Source organism: Aethalodelphis obliquidens, unplaced genomic scaffold (assembly GCF_003676395.1).
Source record: "Aethalodelphis obliquidens isolate GAN/ISIS:26980383/991018 unplaced genomic scaffold, ASM367639v1 scaffold2, whole genome shotgun sequence".
Classification (NCBI taxonomy): Eukaryota; Metazoa; Chordata; class Mammalia; order Artiodactyla; family Delphinidae; genus Aethalodelphis; species Aethalodelphis obliquidens.
Window position 1 is genome coordinate 46768854 of NW_020837946.1, and position 20976 is coordinate 46789829.

At 35.8% G+C, this 20976-nt stretch overlaps 1 protein-coding gene across 5 annotated transcripts in view; it reads right to left on the minus strand.

The window, feature by feature from the left end:
• Positions 1-5843: 5843 nt before the first annotated feature.
• The window catches only part of ITGAV (integrin subunit alpha V), an 87639-nt gene continuing 72506 nt past the window's right edge, over positions 5844-20976 (minus strand). For 4 of the 5 annotated variants that reach the window (XM_027126362.1, XM_027126352.1, XM_027126387.1 and 1 more), the window contains 11 exons: positions 20571-20718; positions 19950-20042; positions 17997-18076; positions 17538-17618; positions 16923-17028; positions 16122-16280; positions 15046-15159; positions 10883-10996; positions 10674-10781; positions 9911-10033; positions 5844-9653 (listed from right to left, as the gene is read on the minus strand). In XM_027126362.1, the coding sequence (XP_026982163.1) occupies positions 9558-9653; positions 9911-10033; positions 10674-10781; positions 10883-10996; positions 15046-15159; positions 16122-16280; positions 16923-17028; positions 17538-17618; positions 17997-18076; positions 19950-20042; positions 20571-20718 (1222 nt within the window). In that variant the 3' untranslated portion in view covers positions 5844-9557. The remainder of the gene's footprint in view (positions 9654-9910; positions 10034-10673; positions 10782-10882; positions 10997-15045; positions 15160-16121; positions 16281-16922; positions 17029-17537; positions 17619-17996; positions 18077-19949; positions 20043-20570; positions 20719-20976) is intronic. The other variant, XM_027126371.1, reaches the window with a different exon arrangement.

Here is a 20976-nt window from a genome sequence, read left to right on the forward strand (position 1 = left end):
TTTAGGTTGCACATACTGATTTCCTCGCCTGGAACTCTACTCCCTCATCTCTAACTGACAGGCTCCCACAGAGCCTCAAGGTTAGCTTAGGTATTACTTCCTCTAGGGTACTTTCCCTGACACCCTTGGCTTTGATTAGGAGCCCTTGCTATGAACTTTCATGACCCTTGTATTTCCCCTTAGGACTCTGTTACTTAAAGTGGATATTTTCTTGCCTGTATCCTCACCAGTGTAGGCTCCACAAGGGTCAGGGCCATCACGTTCACAGCTGTATCCCCAGCTCCTGCCACAATGCCCAACAGTGGTTGTCTGATTACTTGGTTGATTAAATCAACAAATCGATTTTAAAGCGGCAGAACTGTTAGTTAATGGAGAAGAGCCCGGAGTCAGACGGCTCTGGTATCCACCCCTCACAGCTATGTGATTTACAGAAGATTCTCGGGCTCAGTTTTCTCAACTGTATAGTGGGAGAAATAACAGAGCCTAAAGGAGATAACAAAATAAGATAACATATAAATACTTAGAGCTTCTTGCTATAGGAACTGTTCAGTAAATGTCAGCCATTACTTCTTTTATTAATGTTATGTAGTATTGTTCTGTTTCATTTGTATATTTTTATAATGTATATAAAATTTTATACGTAATCAATTCTTATTTTTCTTGTTATATTTTATATAGTCACTGCAAACACTCAATTAGCAAATACTGAACCATTGTTCCTAGAGGAACAGAGTGAGTTAGATTTAGTAACATATTAAACATATTAGATATATATTTATGTAAGGGGTAAGAACGTTTACCTTTTTGGAAATATGATTTGCAAGGTTTAGTAACTGACTGTTTCCTTAAATTATGACTCTTCCTCCAACACTGCTGCCTTCATTTGATAGTGAGCCATTTAATTTGAGTTTGAAAACCAAAGGACTAACTGTTAAAGAGGGTTGCACAAAGTTCAAATTTGTATTTCTTTGACTAAGAACCATTTATCCGGGTAGGGTTATCCATAGAGATAGGGACAGTTTGGGATTATTAACCAAAGTGGGTCATATGGTTCAAATAGTCACTAAACTCTGGGTTTAGAGGTCCTTCTCAGGTACAGGCATGTAAATCATTAAGACTCTCTGGGGTCAGCATGCATGGATTACCTGCTGTGCAATTTTATCCATGGCATTTCAGGTACTTTCCACCCTCACCCCCAACAAGGTTGCTCCAAATATGGTGGCTCGGTAGAAGAGTTCATTAGGCACTACGGCTAGGATGGCCCAATGTGTAGAGGGAAGTGATGGAGCCAGCTCAAACTAGATTAAAAGGCTCAAGCCAGAGTTTACTTCAAGACCAGATCTAGATTTTCAAAAGCTTGGATTGTTTCAGGGACAAGACTGTTGAGGGCCTATGTGCCAAGCCCTCTGACCCCACTCTTGTGTGTCTTGACCTTAACTATCTAAATTCATTAAATAGATATGAATCTTTAAAAAAGAGAACCCAGGAAGCCAGGACTTTATGATTTGGGAACTTTTCAACATATCCAGATTGCAGAAGATGCTAAAATTAAGAGATTTATATATTTAGAGAGTTTGCTCTAGAAAGAACACAGAGACTGTACAAACATTTGCTAATATCTCAGAAATTTTTCTTTGAAGAGATTAAGTGTGTGACTCATAGATTCTCCTCACACAACCCAACAGAAGCCAAAAATAGAGATGAGATTACTTAGGAAAGCTCTGTGGAGTAGCCTCTAGTCTAATGGAGTGAAATATCCTTGACATACACAGGCGATCCGTAAGGTTCCTGTGAATTTTATATCAGCAGAAACACTGCCAGCTTAGTCTAAAGGGATAGTGTACAAAATGAAAAAGCATACTGAACCCACACAGTCTTATCAGTAGGAAGAAAATGATAACAATACTCAGCTGTAAACATTTGCTACATTTCATGAGGGGAGAAACGATGACTCATAAGGTGAAGCCATGAGCCACAGAGTTTGAGAACCACATAGTTTGAAACCACAGAAATTCATAGACTTTGAAACCAAATATAGATTGCTCAGCTGGATTTTGGAATTGCTTGGGACCAGTGACTTCTTTTATTTTCCTTCTATTTCTTCCCTTTTTTAAACCAGAATGTCTATAATTGTTATCATATGCTTGTCTTACTGTGATATGTTGGGAGCAGAAAACTTGTTTCTTTAGTTTCACATGTTCACATACAGAGACAAATTGTACCCCTGGATGGATCATACCCAAGCCTTGCCCATAATTTAGATGATGAGATTTGGGACATTTGAGCTGCTGAGATTAAGAAGTCGTTTTGGACTTTGAGTTGATGTTGCAGTGGTTTGACTTTGGGGGACTTTAGGAATGGGTTGAATGTATTTTGCTTGTGAGATTGATGTGAATCTTTGAGGGCCAGACCATGGACTGTGGTAGACATAATAATGCCCTCCAAAAGATGTTCATGATCTAATGCCGGATTCCGTGAATATGTTACCTATCATGGCAAAGAGACTGCAATAATTTAAAACTAATTCACTATCCAAGGCATGAGGTCACCAGCCTCATGCAATGACCAAGTCTGCGTGGATCTAGGAAAGGATATGGAGTAGATAAAGTTAAGAACTGGGGGCTTCCCTGGTGGCGCAGTGGTTGAGAGTCCGCCTGCCGATGCAGGGGACGCGGGTTCATGCCCCGGTCCGGGAAGATCCCACATGCTGCGGAACGGCTGGGCCTGTGAGCCATGGCCGCTGAGCCTGCGTGTCCGGAGCCTGTGCTCCGCAACGGGAGAGGCCACAACAGTGAGAGTCCCGCGTACCGCCAAAAAAAAAAAAAAAAAAAAAAAGTTAAGAACTGGATTTGGAGAATTAGAGGTGAGAAGAGGGAACTATTTCTGTACAGTGTGTAAACCAGATTCTCAGCTCTGTTATTAAATCACTCCTATACTGCCGCTATTTTAGGGTTCCCTTGAGAGGCTAGGACTGTTCAGTGGGAATATGGTAAAGTTAGTTTCTGTTCTGTCATCTCTATTACTTGGTAATCACTGAATACCTACCTGTGTAGTGATTGAGAAAAGAAACTTCAGGTTCAATTTTTGCTAGTAATTTAGTACCACATGATAGGGAAGTGCTTCGCTCTGGTTTAGTAGTAAAGGTTCGTCAGAAAGTCAAAACTGGCATTACTAAGAAGTAGGAAATTTGCTTATTCTTTAATAAACTCTTCCCTTTTATTTCCTCACTAAGGTGTACTGAAAAATTCAAAATCATTCACTTGTCTGCCAATCAGGTGATGATATTTCTGAATTTTAAAGGGGTTTATGTCACTTACAATCTCAAAAAAGAACTTTAACTGCACTGTTGAAAGATAAGAAAATTTATAAGCCACCAGAACTTTCTTGCTTTCTATGGTAAACTTACCATGACCCTATCCAAAATCAAGAATCACTTCTATTACTCAAGTGGAGAGCATAATTCTCCAAATTAAATACTGCTACATTTGTACATTACTTAGTGCTTTTTTGTGAATAACTTTGTAACAAGTAATTAATATTCTGACTACAAGATTGACTAAAAAGTAATCCCTAAAGATTCCATTTCAACACTCTAATATCTGAAAAATGATGTAGAAGAACTTTGAGAATTACTTTGAAAAAAAATTAGGTTAATAACATGAAGGTAAGTTACTGTGTGAAGTTCAAAATCTAAGTCCTCCTTCTATTAAAACAACACCAATTTATGTATTTGCTATGCTTCAGGAAGTGAGGTTGACAAGGAAAGTGAACCTGAGTGTAAAAGCGAACCTAACTATATAACTCTCTAGGCAATTCAGGACAGTTTAGAAAATGAGTAAAAATATTCCGGTTGACCCTTGAACACAGGGGTAAGGGGCTACGACTCTCTGCGAAAATCAAGTATAATTTACAGTCAGTGCTCTGTATCTGTGGTTCCTCCATATCCAAAGTTCCACATTTGGGGATTCAACTAACCAAGGATCAGGCAGTACAACAGTATTTACTATTGAAAATATCCATGTATAGGTGGAACCATGCAGTTCAAATCCTGTTGCTCAAGAGTCAACTGTAATCGGAAAAGCACTGGTGGTACATCAATTGATATTCAGGCATCCCAACCTATCCCCTAGATAGTAACAAATCTATTTTATAAACTGTGACTAGTAGTTCAGGTAGTGTTGCACAGCAGAATGCATAACGTACTAGGTGTTTGAATATGCAAGCTTTAGTCCCAATCCTGCAGGTAACTTCTTTAGACAAGTAATGAACCCTCTGGGCATGGTTAACAGTACGAAGGGAGTGAGGTAACTCCTTCCAACGTGTGCTTTTTAACAATCTGACCATGACCTGCATAGATGGTGTTATCTGCAATTGTCCTGTTTAGGGTTTGTTGAGCTTCCAGAATTGCAGGTTGCTCTTTCTGATGAAATTTGGAAACTTTTTGGCTTCGAATATTTTGTCTGTCCCATTTTTCTCTCTCCTAAGACTCCTTTTGCACCTAGATTTGTCCCACAGATCACTGTTTTTTTGTTTGTTTTTTGGGTTTTTTTGCCATCTGTGCTTCAGTTTGGGTAAGTCCTATTGATCTATCTCTAAGTTCATTGATCCTTTCCTTTGTCCTACCCAATCTACTTGTAATCCCCCTCCAATGAATTTCTGACTTCAGATGTATTTTTTCAGTCTAAAGATTTCCACTTGAGTCTCTTTTGTTAGTTTCCAAACCTCTCTTGAAATGCCTGTCTTTTCATCCATAATGTTCATGTGTTCCTATAGACTCTTTAACATATTTATCATAGTTATTTAAAGTCATACCTGCTAAATTGTTTGTGGGTCTGTTTCTATTGACTATTTCTTCTCAAAGCCAAGCATCACATTTTCCTTTCTTCCCATTTACACACACACACGACCTTATGAATGATACACTGCAGTCTTTTGGTTGTGTTACCTTCCTCTGAAAGTAACTCCCTTTATGAGCAGACAATTAAATTTCAGGTGGGTCACCTTAAACTTGTGGAAGCTTGGTTTCATGCTTTGTTAGGGTGGGACACTGGTTTTACCCTTTAACCTAGGGTGAATCAATCAATCTTGGGATGTAGTATTTATTCCCAAGGAATAGATCCTCTGGGGTTTCAATGGAAAGACTGGGGGTGTTTCCAAGGCTCTGTCACTGGGTAAGACTTGAACTACAGTCTCTTGTTTCTCCTGCATTGGACAGTAGCTGGAATAACTGCTCAGTTCTTTCAAACTTCCATCTGCTGTTTTCCTTTTGGGGCCTCACTAGAGCAGAGTCAGGGTCAGCCAAGGCTTTGAGGGGAAAATGTTCCCCTTTCCCACAATGTGGCTTCTCCCTCCCCCCATCCCTCAATTTCTAGCCATGATGGCAGTCCCATCATTCTAGGAAATGAGGGGGCACTTTTCTGCTTGCATTCCATCCACACAACAGAGAGTAAACTCAGGGAAAAGTGTGGTTCCCTTCCTTGAGACCAATTCCCTCCAGTTTCTGCCTACTTTTAGTATCTGCAGGGTCTTTAAAAGTTTCTTTTTTGCTTCTTATTCCTCATTTCATTCATTGTTATCTGATACAAGCTACTTTGCCATTACTGAAATTGGAAGCCCCTTTAAAATTTTAAATGTCTGTGATACTATGATTTGTAATTGGTGTATTTTAACATTAGTTTCCTTTTGCTCTGTTTGTGACACCTTTTTTCAAATAACCAACACTCTTAAGAATGTGGACTTTTAAAGAGGTATGTCACCTCTTTGAGGTCATCCTTTTAGTGCACTACTGCTAGCTCATGTGATTAAAAAACAAAACAACATAATAGAAGGAAAACATAAAGTCCTTGCACATAAGTGGCACCATATGCTCAAGTTTATTGAACAGACACAAGTTACACACTGGAGACTAATAAGCAGAACACTGTACCAGTTTTCACTAACTCAAATCAAGTTAGCAAATGACAAATTTTAGAAGACACTCATTTTATGTCTCACCCAATGTGGGTGATCACAAGAGAGCTAAATAAAGAAAATTACTTTCTATGTTACTTAGGTAGGAAATTAATTGATATACACAGCTTCCAAGTTACTTTAAGATATTGCAAAGTGTTTCAACACTAGTGGGGAATAGTTCATGTCCAGCCTGAAATAAAGTGTAAAATGGACCTTTTAGGGGTAAATAACTTCATTCGTATATCCATCTCAGAATCATTCCTTCTTGCTAACAAAAATACTAATAAATCTCCATTTAGATTAGGTTTACTAAGTTAATAATGACTTTGAAATATCTAGGTTTGGTTACATTGTTATATTGCACTTGAGAAGAATGACAAGAAAAATCAAAGATTCAGTACCTCTCCCAAGAAATTCATTATATATCAGAAATTACAATGAAATACAAGCATATATGCATGCTACATGTCCATAGGTTCATCGTTCAAACTAGCCTACCAACAGGTTAAAAGAAATACTCTCCAAAACACTGAGTATTAAGTCATTTCATTCACCATTTTGGATCCTATATTCAATTTTCAAATTTTATATTTTTTTCTTATTAATCAAACTATCACATATACAAGCTATCCAAGAGCACTAACACAGTGACACTGAGATAAGCAACAGTCATACACAAGTATTCCACGAATGACTTATTCTTTGCCAAGCTCAACACTACATTCTGTAACACAGGAACATCAATCAACTTACAGTTGTTTGCCTTATAAAAAACCAGCGGATCTATTTATTATATACTATACTTTTGCCACATACATCTCTCTTAGGGTCATGATTCACTATGAAAAATCTTTCACATCCTCTTAAGGAAGCCAGTATAGTCTCTAATACTTGAATTTTCTCTTTATATAAAGTATCAATGAGAATTGACTATGACTAAGTAGTTTCATAACAGGTAGAACTGTGGCACTAATATTTTGATTGTTTTACAATTCAGTATTAAGAACTTAATCAGAATTACAATAATCACCAATTACAAGAAAAAGGTAAAGGGAAGAAAAGGAAAGCACCTCCCTCACACAAATATTTCTCAAAATATCAAGTCTGAAATAAATGCCTATTTAAGGAATCAACAACAGCATCAATATTTCTTACCAATATCAAATGTTTTAAATATTCTCAACCCCAACCATGTGTATTTTCTTAAACTGAATCAGATTATAAGAATTTTACACTCAAAATGGCTTTCAATCCTCAATAAATCACAAACACAGCAGTGATTATTTTTTGACATTTTATCTAAAACATTCACATGCTACTTTAGGGTAAAAAGAAAAAACTCAACATTTCCCAAATATTTTCCTCAAGGACTAGGTTTTTAAATTATACTCCTACCATATTTTTGTACAGATATAAATCTTCATTTTTCTTAAAGAAAATACTATTGCTTTAAACTACATTCCATAAGAGCAATTTAAAGCATCATGTTAATTTCCACGACAACACCCTTCAATCTCCTCCAGTCTCAGGCTCTCCCAACTGAGCTATTTTGGCTCCTCCTTCAATCTCTGGTAGAAGATTATACCTTGAGATAAGAGGCCATAAAAGCAATAGACTGTGCAAAATCAAACAGTAACATTTTTTTAAAAGAGTGACTTTCTATCCAAAAGATAGTTTCAGGAATGACTGCTATTAGGTGGGAAAACAGGTAAGGTGAACATTGTTCTAGACCAATTCAGTGACTGTCTGGTGGCAGGCCCTAGGATAAAAATATTTTTTTCTTAAAAAACTTTAAATTTATTGGTAATAAAAATACTTACTGCATATGACTAAGATCTTTTGAGCTACTAATAAAATCTATATTACAACACCTATTAATTTTAAAAATCACTAAAGCTAAATATAGGGTCTTGTCAACGTTCTAACTTGTATAACTCATCTACATATGCCTCTGTTTTATGAATATATTCTAGCATAGGCACTTGTTAGGGAGTTATAACACAAGACATGGCAAGATAAATTTCAATTATTTTTAAAACATAGAAAAATATTCAGTTATTTAGTGAAATATTTATCATTGCCTAATGAAGACAGTAGTTAAAAAGCTATCAAACTCTCAATTTCTAATGCACAACATGATGTAATTGCACAAAAATAGGTATAACTAATAGTCATCCCCAGGCCTGGAGGAACTGTGAATAATTCACATATTCCTCTAGAAGATTCATCACCCTACGGACTTATAAAACTACAACTTGCCACCTGTGCAGCTTTTATTTAAAAATCCTAGAAAAGTAATTTATATTAATAAAACCTAAAAAAGTTTAAAAAGGTTTCCAATAACTTGAATTGCTTATAAAATAACCTCTAAGAAGTCATTTTGATAGCTGAGACTGGTTTTACATGTTACACCTGGCTTCAACTGAGGTAATATCCATCTGAGCAGTACTACACTATTGCTAGAAGTAAACCAGTGAGCTACTTTAAGAATTTCAATTCCAAGCATTTCTTGCAGGGTTGGGAGGTTGAGTGCAGGTTCCTCTAAGTTGTAAAGATTCCTCATTGATCTTGACACATTCTCAGTAACAGTTTTGGAAATGGAAGGAAAAATACATATATAGGAGGAAAATAAATTAATCCCAACTAAAAACTCTTGCTTTAATCTAAGAACAAACTATTAATAAGCAACTCTGTCAAAGAACTACAAACATAGTCTTTTAATTTAAATGCTCCTTTTTCTTTTTTTTGTATTGTATTGTATATAGCCAGACTAATGCAATGGAATAAATGTACTTTGGAAATGATTTCCAACTCCATATGGCTTCAAGCGTCATGATGTTTAGCAGAAATTAAATGACTACACAAAAGAGGCATTTTTGATTATAAAACTAATTTTCAGTATAAGTTGACTTAAAGGATTTGAAATAGAACTTAAACTTATACAAAATAAAATGTAATCAAATGGACTGTGGATAAAAATATTAATAAAAATTTAATAGCATGTATTCAATTTTCAGATTAAAACAAAAAACTGTACCTTTGCTCTCACAGCAAAGAGTTTTGATGGGATCATGCATTTTTCTTTTTTAAAAGTTCTACCATATAGGTAATATTAAAATCCAAGTTTATGCAGTTATAAAGTTAGCTTGAAAACTCAACTGTAGTGTAATGTGTATTAACAGTAAGTATCTCTACAAAAGATGTGGATCCTAAGGTCCAAATTTGGATTGCTTTAAAACAACAAAAACAACAACAAACAAAATCCAACATACAAAATCAGAAACAATAATTGTAGGAGGTACTATTTTAGATAAAGTGGTAACTCAGGCACTACCTGTCTTATGTACATTGAAGAAGATCTATCCTTAAAATGTTATTATTTAAATACCTAAAAATACAAGTCAGTGGATGTGTATTAAATGTATGTCTGAACTTAATTATAATGAAAAGGTTGACAAATATTGCTCTCACTTTGTGGTTAATACCAATGGGTACCATCAGCAGTAGAGTCTTGGAACTTTATTCCTCATGAAGGAAATTTAAAAACCTATATTGAAGTTGGTACTTCTAATGGGACAGGATGTAGCACAACTTAAAAATCACAGTTAAGTTTCTGAGTTTCCTTCACCATTTTCATGAGGTTGAAGCTGTTCCCTTTCTTGTTCTTCTTGAGGTGGCCGGACACGTTTAAAGAAGCCCATCTGCCAGTTGAAAAAAAAAACACCTCACATTACTGCACATCACTGAAGAATACTGAAAGTACTCTGAGTGACCATATTATGACCAAGAAAATTTAAATGGCACTTAGTTGAATTTTTCTTCCTTCAAATGATAAGGACTGCTCATCATGCATCATCATTAAAGGTCCCTTTCTTCTTTCCCTCCCTTCTTTTGCTCCCTTCCTTCTCCTTTTCTTCTGCTTCCCCTCCCTCCCTCTCTTCCTAAGTCCATCACTTACCCTGTACATTACAAATACCAAAACAGCCAGTAACAACAATCCTGCTAGAACTGCTAAAATGATCACCCACACAGGTACAGGCATAGGTGCTGGCTGAATGCCCCAGGTGACATTAGTGGTAACCTGTTGGGGGAAAAAGTTCTTGAGTTTTGAAAATAGTTCACTGAATCATTCAACAAATATCTGAATGTCTACTATATTTTATGTCAATGTTACTCACATTATTTTCTTTTCTAGTACATGATAATTTATGATTACACATTTGGTATCAATAGCATACACACACACACACACACACACACACACACACACACACACACACACACGAAACTCTCAACAGGTTAACCTCTGACTGACTCTGAAATGATTTTTAAATAATCCAACCCAGTTTACGATGTGTTGGTCCCATTTTAATCCTCAAATTAAAGATTTATAAAATGCCCTCACTTAACTGCAGTTAATTTCCAACTTTCTAACTCTGTGGGGAGAAATTCCCAAAATTTTCCCTCATGAAATTTATTGATGCTAAGTATCTTACATAGGACAAGATGCTAAAGTAAAAGGTCTACCTTTAATAATTCTGGGATGGGGGGGAGGAAAATAGTAATATTAAACTAGTTTATACTAGGTTATAATCCATTCAAATAACTCAAGTTACTTTAAATTATCAAAATAATTAACTGCCATTATTTAAAATAAAATAAAAATATCTATGGTATTGAACTGAGTGCATTTATTCCATTTCCCCAAATCAATGACTTACCAATGTGGAGTTGAAGATGTCCTCAATTAGAAGGTTTTTATACGGAAACTCTATAACATTAAATGAAGCAGACGACTTCAGAGAATATGAATGATTCTGGTTTTCCTTCTATATGGGAATAACAATAAAATGATTTTCTATATGTCAGGCCTTTTTTATTTCTTTGAAAAAATGGATAAGTTCGCTGAATGCTGCATCTGCCCACTTACATTCATAAAGGTCTCAGTCCACAGCAGAGACTTTACATACAGGATTGCACTCTTTCCTCTGTCTAGTCGCCCCACCTGGCAGACGATCTTCAAGCATTCAGCAATTCCACAACCCTGCCAAAAAATTACTTACTTAAAAGAAAAGATCATTCTATCATCTCTTCAACATATGAAAAGTAGACAACTGACTTGTTTTATGTGAAGGCTAAAGAGATGATCTAGATTCTTTTGCCTTAATAGCAGTAATATTTAAAATGAGTAGGCTAACAGTTGAATCTATGAATGCTTCTTGTTATGAAGGGGTTGGTTTTAATGTGATTTGTTATGGAAGGGTAAGTGCTATAATATTAAAATATTTATTATTATAGCTAGAACTCAACATTCTTTAGGCAAACCCAGAGCATGGTGATTTTAGTAAGACATGAAAATCAGATCACAATAGGCCTGTGGAAAAGAAAAAGAAACAGAGTGAATCTTTAATAGCTATTCCACATCAGACCTGTAGAAATCAAGTGGCATGAGTGTTTTTATCAGTAACCTGAAGGCAGACAGGCAAAAGTAATAAATATTCACCACTTTCTACGTGCTGGTCAAACTGCATTAGACATGTCATATGCATGTACCTCACAACAGTGTTATCCAGTAAGTGACACCTCCAGTTGATGAATAGGAATAGAAGTGAACTCCCTTGACCTGGTAAAGGGCATCTATGAAAAGCCCACAGCTAACATCATACTTACTGGTGAAAGAATGGATGCTTTTCCCCTAAGATCAGGAACTGGACAACAGTGCCCACTCATGACACTTCTATTCTACATTGTTCAGAAGGTTCTAGCCAGTGCAATGAAGCAAGAAAAAAATTAAATAAACGGTATCCAGATTGGAAAGAAAGAAGTAAAGCTATCTCTATTCAAAGATGATAGAATCTTACTTACAGAAAACTTTAAAGAATCCACAATAAAACTATTAAAGCTAATAAACAAGTATAGAAAAGGTACAGAATACAAGATCAGTATACAAATATGAATTGGTTTTCTATACATTAGCAATGAAAAATATGAAAATGAATTTAAAAAAAACAATTCTATTTTAAATAGCATTTAACAAGAATAAAATATGTAACTAAGGAAGTGCACGACTTGTGCACTGAAAACTACAAAATGTTTTTGAAAGAAATTAAAGAAGACCTAAATAAACAGAAGACAGCTCATGTTCAAGGACTGAAAGACTTAATATTAAGATGGCAATATTACCAAAATGATAGACAGATCCAATAAAATTGCTATCAAAATTCCAAAAAAAAAAAATTCCAAATACCATTTTTGTAGAAATGGACAAGCTAATCCTAAAATTCATATGGAATTGCCAGGAACCCCAACTAGCCAAAACAATTTTGAAAAAGATGAAAACACTGCAGGGCTCACACTCCCCAATTTCAAAACTTACTGCAGAAGGACAACAATCAAAAAAATTAGGATGCATGTATAGATCAATGGAATAGAATTGAGAGTCCAAAAACAAACTCATACATTCACAGTCAATTCATTTTCAACAAGGGAGCCAAGACCATTTAAAGGGAAGAGACAGGTCTTTCCAATAAATGATGCAGGGAGAACTAGAAAACCACATGCAAAAGAATGAATCTGGGCCTCTACTTCACACCATATACAAAAATTAACTCTATATGGATCAGAGATATAAAAGTAAGAGCTAAAAGTATAAAACTTAGAAAACCAGGGACTTCCCTGGTGGTCCAGTAGTTAAGACTCCATGCTCCCAACACAGGGAGCCTGGGGTTTGATCTCTGGTCAGGGAACTAGAGCCCGCATGCCATAACTAAAGATCCTGCATGCCACAACTAAAGATCCCACATGGCACAACTAAAAGATCCTGCATGCAGCAATGAAGATCCCGCACGCAGCAACGAAGATCCTGCGTGCACAACTAAGACCCGGCCTAGCCAAATAAATAAATAAATATTTTTTAAAAAAAAAAAACAAGGGCTTCCCTGGTGGCGCAGTGGTTGAGAGTCTGCCTGCCGATGCAGGGCACATGGGTTCGTGGCCCGGTCTGGGAAGATCCCACATGCCGCGGAGCGGCTGGGCCCGTGAGCCATGGCCGCTGAGCCTGCGCGTCCGGAGCCTGTGCTCCGCAACGGGAGAGGCCACAACAGTGAGAGGCCTGCGTAACGCAAAAAAAAAAAAAAAAAAAAAGAAAAAGAAAAAAAAAACAACAACAACTTAGAAAAACAGAAAACTTGTGTGTAAATCTCCAGGACTTTGGGTTAGGCAATGGTTTTTAAAATATGACAGTAAAAATATAAGCAACACAAGGATAGACTTGAGAAAAGAAATTTGGACTTCTTTAAATTTAAAACCTTTTTTCCATCAACAAATACTATCAAGAAAGTAAAAAAGACAACTTACAGAATGAAAGAAAATATGTGCAGTAACAGCTCTGATAAGGGTAGTATCCAGAATATATAAAGAACTCCTCATGACTCAACAACAAAAGGCAAACGACCCAATTTAAATATGGGCAAAAGGTTTGAATAGAGATTTTTGGAAAGAAGATATACAAATGAAAAGGTGCTCAGCATCATTAGTCATTAGGGAAATCCAAATAAAACTACAATGAGATGCTACTTCACTCCGATGAGGATGACTACAAAAAAACCCCCAGGCTTTGCAGTCTCTGGTTTTCTCTCTGAGTTAGACAGGAAGACACTGGAGTGACATGACCTGACCTACTTTTAAAAGGATCATTATGGCTTCTATGTGGCAAATAGACTGTCGTGGTGACAGGGGCAGGAATATGGAGTCCAACTGGAGGTTTGGCAATAGTTCAAGTGAGAGAGGAAGGTGGTCTAGGTTAGGTCGTGGCAGTGGTAGAGATGGCAAGAAGGGGCCACATTCTGGCTATTTTGAAAGTAGATAATGATAGAATTTGCTGATATGTAGGATTATGAAGTTTGAGAGAAAGAGGAGAGTCAAGCCCCATGCCAAAGTTTGGGACAGAGAACAGAGTTGATATTTACTAAAATGAGGAACACCATAGAAAGATCAGAGTTGAGAAAACTCAAGGATATGTTCTTAGAATTAAGTTTAAGATTCCTATTAAAATATTTAAGAGGAGTTCCAGAGGATAATGGAGTCTGGAGTTCAATGCAGAGGATCAGGTTGGAAATATTAATCAAAGTCATCTACATAGAAATGGTACTTACCAGCCATACGAATGATTAAGATCATCTCATATGGCACTGTCAGATAGAACCTTCTACAATGACAGAAATCATCAGTGTGGAGATACCTGTGCTTCCCGAAGTGGTAGCCACTAGCCACATGTGGCTACTGAACACTTGAAATGTAGCTGGTGTCTACAACACTGGACTGCACAGATCTAATGAATGACTGTAGGTGGAGCAGACAAGAACTCTGAGATCTGAGCCCTGGAATACTCTCTAGAGCTTAAAGGTCTGGAAATGGAGATTGAGACAAAGTAGCCAGTTGTGGTAGGTGGACAACCAAGAGAGTAGTGCCCAAGAAGTGAGAGAGGAGTGTTTCACAAAAGAGGAAGTGATTAATTGTGCCAAAAAGTCACTGTGCAGTTGAACTGAATGAGAACTAAGAAGAACCATGGCATCTGGAGATGTGAAAGTAACTGGTGATCACTAATGAACATAAACACTATACCAGGTTCTCTGTTAGTTGATGGTTTGCAGATCTGTTAAATTTTAAAAACTTAAGTGACAAACCTCTTTATAACATTATAGTCATTAGATAGGCTGACTCAACAAAAGTTGATCATAATGCTAATTATTCTCATATTTCTGTTGAGCCCTTCTGGTTTTTTCTGCAATATTGAACATAAGTTTCAAAGATTAGGGTGAGACTGAGAAAGAGGTCAGTTAAAGGAGTGCAGTCAGAGAAATAAGTTAGAACATAAAATATTTTTATTAGTAATCTACACAAAGACAGATCATTTGAAGAAAATGTGGCATTAATTCAATTAGGAACAAGGAAAGTAAGAGAAGTGAATGGTGTAAAAATATACGGAGTTCTTTCCAGCACAGCTGTTGTTACTTTTGAAATGTTCTTTGGTATCAGTTCTATAATCACATATTTTAAAATATTTAAAGGGCTTGTTGCTGAAATGCCACTTACCAAAGTGTGCACATCTCCTTCACTGAGGGTGAGATCCCGCTTAGTGATGAGATGGTTCCGGTCACCTTGCCCACCAATTGTGTCATTCTTTTCAGTTGTTTGCGAATTTGAGATCTAGGATTACATAAATAAACTGGTGGTAAATAACAATGGAAAATATTTTGCACTGACATTTTGGCATAAACTGTTATACATGATTAAAATATAGTGACTAAAAATTTGGTATGACAGAAAATTCACCACTTAATATATGGCTAAAACTGAGCAAAGGAAATAAAGATTAGAGTCCTTAATATGCGGGAAAAAAATTACCTCTACCTAGCCATCATTTTCTCCCCTTGCATAGCTAGAGGGGAAACTGATGAAATACTTAGAAACAGCTTGAAATTTCACAGTGTACATCTGTGATGTATGTCAATCATGAGTATACATTTTTTGGTTTGTTTTCTTAACTTTCCTTACTCTGACCTGTGAATAGCTTCTTATCCAAACATATGTGCTAGGATGGAGAAGACTATATCCAAATAGAATTCCATAAAATGACATTTTTCTAGGTCAAGTCAAAAAAGCCAAGAGTAAAATGTTATATCTTATCCCAAAGACAAAAATTTCAATATCCAAACACCCTTGACACATATTACATGTGGATAAACCACTCTGCGATAAAACCAAAGTCAAATTGGGTCACTTAAGAATAACTCCGGATGGGAATTCCCTGGCAGTCCAGTGGTTAGGACTCCGCGCTTTCACTGCCGAGAGCGTGGGTTCAATCCCTGGTCAGGGAACTAAGAACCCGCAAGCTGCGAGACACGGCCAAAAAAAAAAACAAAGAGTATCTCCGGAGGCTCACTAAACACTACATAAATAAATGGTTTACTAGGACTTCACAAAATTCATCCTTACTCATTACACAAATAAACAAATTAATTCATAGTATACTGGTTATGAGCTAAAATATTTTCGCAGAATAGATTTATTATTAAAACAATTGTTTATTTCATGCATTTCTTTTATAGATTTAGAAAGAAAAGCAATAAAATATCATCATAATAAATAGCTGCTATTAAGTACATTACCTTAATTCTCAAAGGGTTGATCTCCATATCTGAAGTGCAGTTCATTGGCCCATCAATATCATATTGAAGGATGTACAACAAAGTGTTATTGTTATATTTGTAAGGCCACTGAAGATTTAGCATTGCCTTGCTAAATGAACTCGGACCGTTATTTCTCAGCTAATGAGGAGAAGGAAATGTAAATACTTAGGGCAAAAATCTATTCTATAATCCTTCCCCTACAGCAACTTTAGGAATCATTAAGCAACAGGATTTGAATAACAGTTTGAATAACAGTTTCCATAGTTACTCTAATATTACAACATGATCATTATTATGCAAAAGAATCAAACTCAACATCTGCCTCTGCGTAGGGCAGTATAAATCAGAATGAATATATAAACAAAAGAGGAAAACGTGAAAAAGTTACTGATAAGTGGCATAGAAAATTTTCTTCCTACAGAACCAAAATTTTACTCAGTGACCTATTCTTTTTACTCAAGTAGAACTAACTGGTTTTATTTTATTATTAAAATAATAATAATAAAATATTACTTTTAAGTTAATTTTTATTATTTTTTTTTTACTAATTGGTTTTAAACAACAATTTGTATAAACAGCTTTCTTTTACTACTGGAAGCTACTTGTCTAATAAAAATGAACTTAAGAATAGGGAAAAAATTCAAAGAAATCTCTGGTACATACTTAAACTATGCAGAGTTTACGTAAAAGTTAAATAGACTTGTTTTTTAAAAAGAGCATATCTATTCCTCTCTTTGTTGGCTGTCTACCAGGTATCAGTTAAATCCAACAGCTGCAAACCTCGTAGATGTGCTGAACAACTGGCCCAACGTCTTCTTCAGTCTCAGGGTTCTCCTTGTGCTCCCAGTTTGGAATCGGAAGAAAGATATGATCAGGACTTGAAACTCTAAACAATGACCAAAGAAAACCTACCATGAATATCAAAATGATATGATCAGTTCATTTTCAAAAGTACCTAGTGTCCAAATGAATAAAATCAGAATTAATTAAAAAAAAAAACACCATACATTTAACAGACAAAACAAAAACAGAAACTATACTTGTATGTGTACATGCACAGATGGACATACAAACTACTCTTTATTGAATCTAATGTAACAGGTGAATTGATAACAGGTGAACTTCTGCATAAAAGTTCAATAAATTTATTTTGTGCCACTTTTGCCATGTCTGGTTTATTTCCAAAGGATTATCAAATAAATATTTGGGGCTTTGGAATACACCCAGGACCTTCTTCTTTCTACAGAAGCTACAGCTCTAGTAAAACGACACCAAAACATAATTTATATCTTCCAAAAGAAGCTAGGGGCCCTAGGACTTACTTTTAAGAAGTAACTACTTTTAAAGTAGTTTAAATCATGAGAATGAGATACTCAACTGGGTAATCATACTGACCCTCTTATCTCAACAGCAGCTAAAACAGCAAGGTCAACTTTGTAAGATACAACCGGGCTTACTTTGTCAAAAAGATTGGAGCTGAAAAAGAAAAAAATATATTTAGGACTGACTAGAGCGTAATCGTCATCAATAGCATACAGAGGTAAACGCAGTGAAACTAAAAGTAAACAAATTAAAAGCAGTAAAGAAATGACAAACTACAAATCAAAATAATTACTTTCATTAGCATTTAATTCCAAGAAGATGATTTTTAGTTAACTTTTAGTTTTGTTTTACAAACTCAAAAGCAACATAAATTATTCTTATGATGTAAATATTGATTTTAAAATGCTATAATTAAGTACTAAAATTTTAGTCTATCCTATTCCAGAATATTTAAGTATACTGCATAATATATTTATAACAAATAATATTTCCTCCATAGTTATTATAAACGGAAAAAAGTTGTTTTCATACCTTTGGATTTGTAAGTCAAATTTCACGGAAGTATCCATCTCTGATTGCTGGTGCACACTGAAACGAAGACCAGCTAGGAGCTGAAGGAGGCAGGAAAGATGGCAATGTTAGTTAGAACAGTGTCAAATTAGTGAAATTCCAAATCCACCGTCCAAAGAAAAAAGAATAGGGTTTCTCTGAACTTACAATAAAACTGAAAGTACTCTAGCAAAGGTAATTAAGTCTGATCTTCTATCAAATCTCTATTATTTCAGATACTTGGGCCAATCCATAATGGAGCCTGTTTAACAATGATTAACCATAATTATATCTCCTTATAATATTAACTAATTATCTCCTTATTATATTAACTAATATTAACCTTCTGAAAAATGCAAGAGGAATTGCTTGTTGACCCAATGACAGTATAGTAGTTACGCACAATAATTTGGTGACAGGAAGCTAACACATGAACTTGTGTTAATGGAGCAGGAAGGAAGAAACAGATGGCTTACAAGAGTGAGAGAACTTGGCTAAAAAGGACAGATGTAGGGCCAGAAGCAGAATTTCTCCACGTCACCCACAACTCCATCAATAACAAACATCTTAACTTCTGCAGGAGGAAAATTGTTATTTTAAAGAAAAAACTGAGCTACAAGGTAAGGGAAAGCAGCCTTCTTGCGGGGGGTCACATAAATGACATCTAAAAATGGCCCTTCTAGGGGACCTTGTGAAACTGCCTCCCACTTTACAAAGCTTGGAACCAGCCACAAGAATCAACCTGGAAATATCTATACTGAGTGAGCAGTGAGTGAGAAAGATAGAGAGAACGAGAATATAAGAAAATAAAAAGCATGCTCACTTGTTAATGAAACATTGTAGTTAAACACTGTGTTAAATACATGTGAAAAAATGCAACTCTGGGTACTTTGTTCAAGCCCTTTTCCCTAAGAGACCTTATATCTAGAAATAATAATGACTTTTAATGGAAAATATATTTAAAGAAATATGAAATATTTATTTTTATTGAAATATATTTGACATATAACACTGTAAATTTAAGGTTGATTTGATACATTTATACACTGTTATATGATTGCCACTGTGGCAATAATTGCACCTCTGTCACATTACATAATTATCATTTCCTTTTTCTGGTTGGAATTATTAAGACCTAGTCTCTTGCAAGTTTGATGATTATAATACATTACTGTTGTCTATAATCACTATGCTGCACATTAGAGCTTTAGACTTACTTGCAAGTCTGTACCCTTAAACAACATCCAATAGGAGAGATGTTGTTTATATGGGTAGATATGGAATATTCAGCCCCATAATATCATAGATCTTCAAATTACCAATATCTATGTGCTTATTAAATTAAATTCTATTGAAAAGGTAACATGAAATATACTGCTGTTTTTTTTTTTTCATTGATAATAGGAATTCTACAAGGTATATTTTTGTTTCCTTTTTAGAGCATTCGGGAAGCAACTCACTGAGTGCTTCTTCTCAAGCTCCTGGGCTCCCTTCTCCACCCCCTGAAGGGGAGCCTGATCCAACCACTGTGCTCTTTGATCCTACTGGGATGACCATATAGGTTTCAAGTTAATGAGATCATTCTAACTCACTTAAGAATGACAGTCTTGGTATTTGTCAGAGTAGCTTTGAGGATGCATTAAAGTGTTAGTTTAAAATATCAAAGTTACAATCTCAGTCCTTAGTTTCAACCATGTTCTCATCCATTTACCAAATTGAAGGTGAAGAGCAGCTTACTGAATACAGGTAATAACACAACCCATTACTTTAGTATCTTAATCAAAACTAAACTCTGATAATCATTACATTCTAAATCAAAGCCAGTTTACACACTATTTTGAAGTGCTTATAAAAAAATTACTATGGACAAACCCACAGAAAAATATGCTAGTCTCTATAAAAGAAAAAACAATCCATTTAATTAAAATGCCTTACTTGAGTTCCAGCCTTCATTGGGTTTCCAAGGTCACATACCACCTGGCGGGTTTGGTTTTCTGTCTTAAAGGCACAGGAAAGTCTTGCTAAAGCCTTTGATAGACAAAGAAAAAGGATTGAAAGGAAAATAAATTAATGACCAAAAAAATGCAGAAGCCATAATAAGACTTTAAAGTTCCTAGACAATATCATGCAGTTGGATGATTAGGCTTCTGGCTTTACAAAGCAAATGCATCTATTTGAGCAATGAGGGGTACAGGGGAAAGCAGAATTGTGTACAAGTACCACATATAAAGTCAGAGTGTTTCTGAACGATCCCTAGAGGACATAGATACATAACCATATTACCTCTGAAAAATTATTTGATGGCCAGGCTTAGACACTTTATCCATCTGACCCTGTTTCAGGCACTTAAGCTAGCAGTTTTGTAAATGTCCTATCAATGCATTATGCAAAGTTATTAGGCTTGAAAGGAATTATGTAAGATAGGCACTCTATTGTCTAGCAATTTAGCCTTAGGTAGAAAGGCTAAGCTTGTACTACACTAAATAGGGGAGCAGCTCATTAATGTTAATGGGAACTATGAGTGCATTTCAATTTTTAAAGGGGCAGCTTGCTTACTTCACTGTTGCGGACCACCCCGATGAAATCGGCCTGCGGTGGGATGGAAACGATGAGCTCAGCTTCATAGGCACCTTCCCCCTGATTCTGAGCCTTAACAATCAAGGTCAGAGGGTTGTCGTCCCCAATATAGATCTTCTTTTGATCACTACGAGTTAATACAAATCTAGACAATGAAAAAAGACTGCACGGCGAGAGCATGACTATTAAAAGCACTGACATGTTCAACAGTGTCTCGAGATTTTTTAAGACTACTCTACAGCTCAACAGAAAACTGGAAATAGCACACTGGGTGCAAATCCAATGCTTCTCCCAGTAAAAGAACACTGATGCCTTTAGCATATCACTATCACTCATATGTATTACGGAAGTAATTTTATATCTCTTTGTACTTATTAATCCCCTG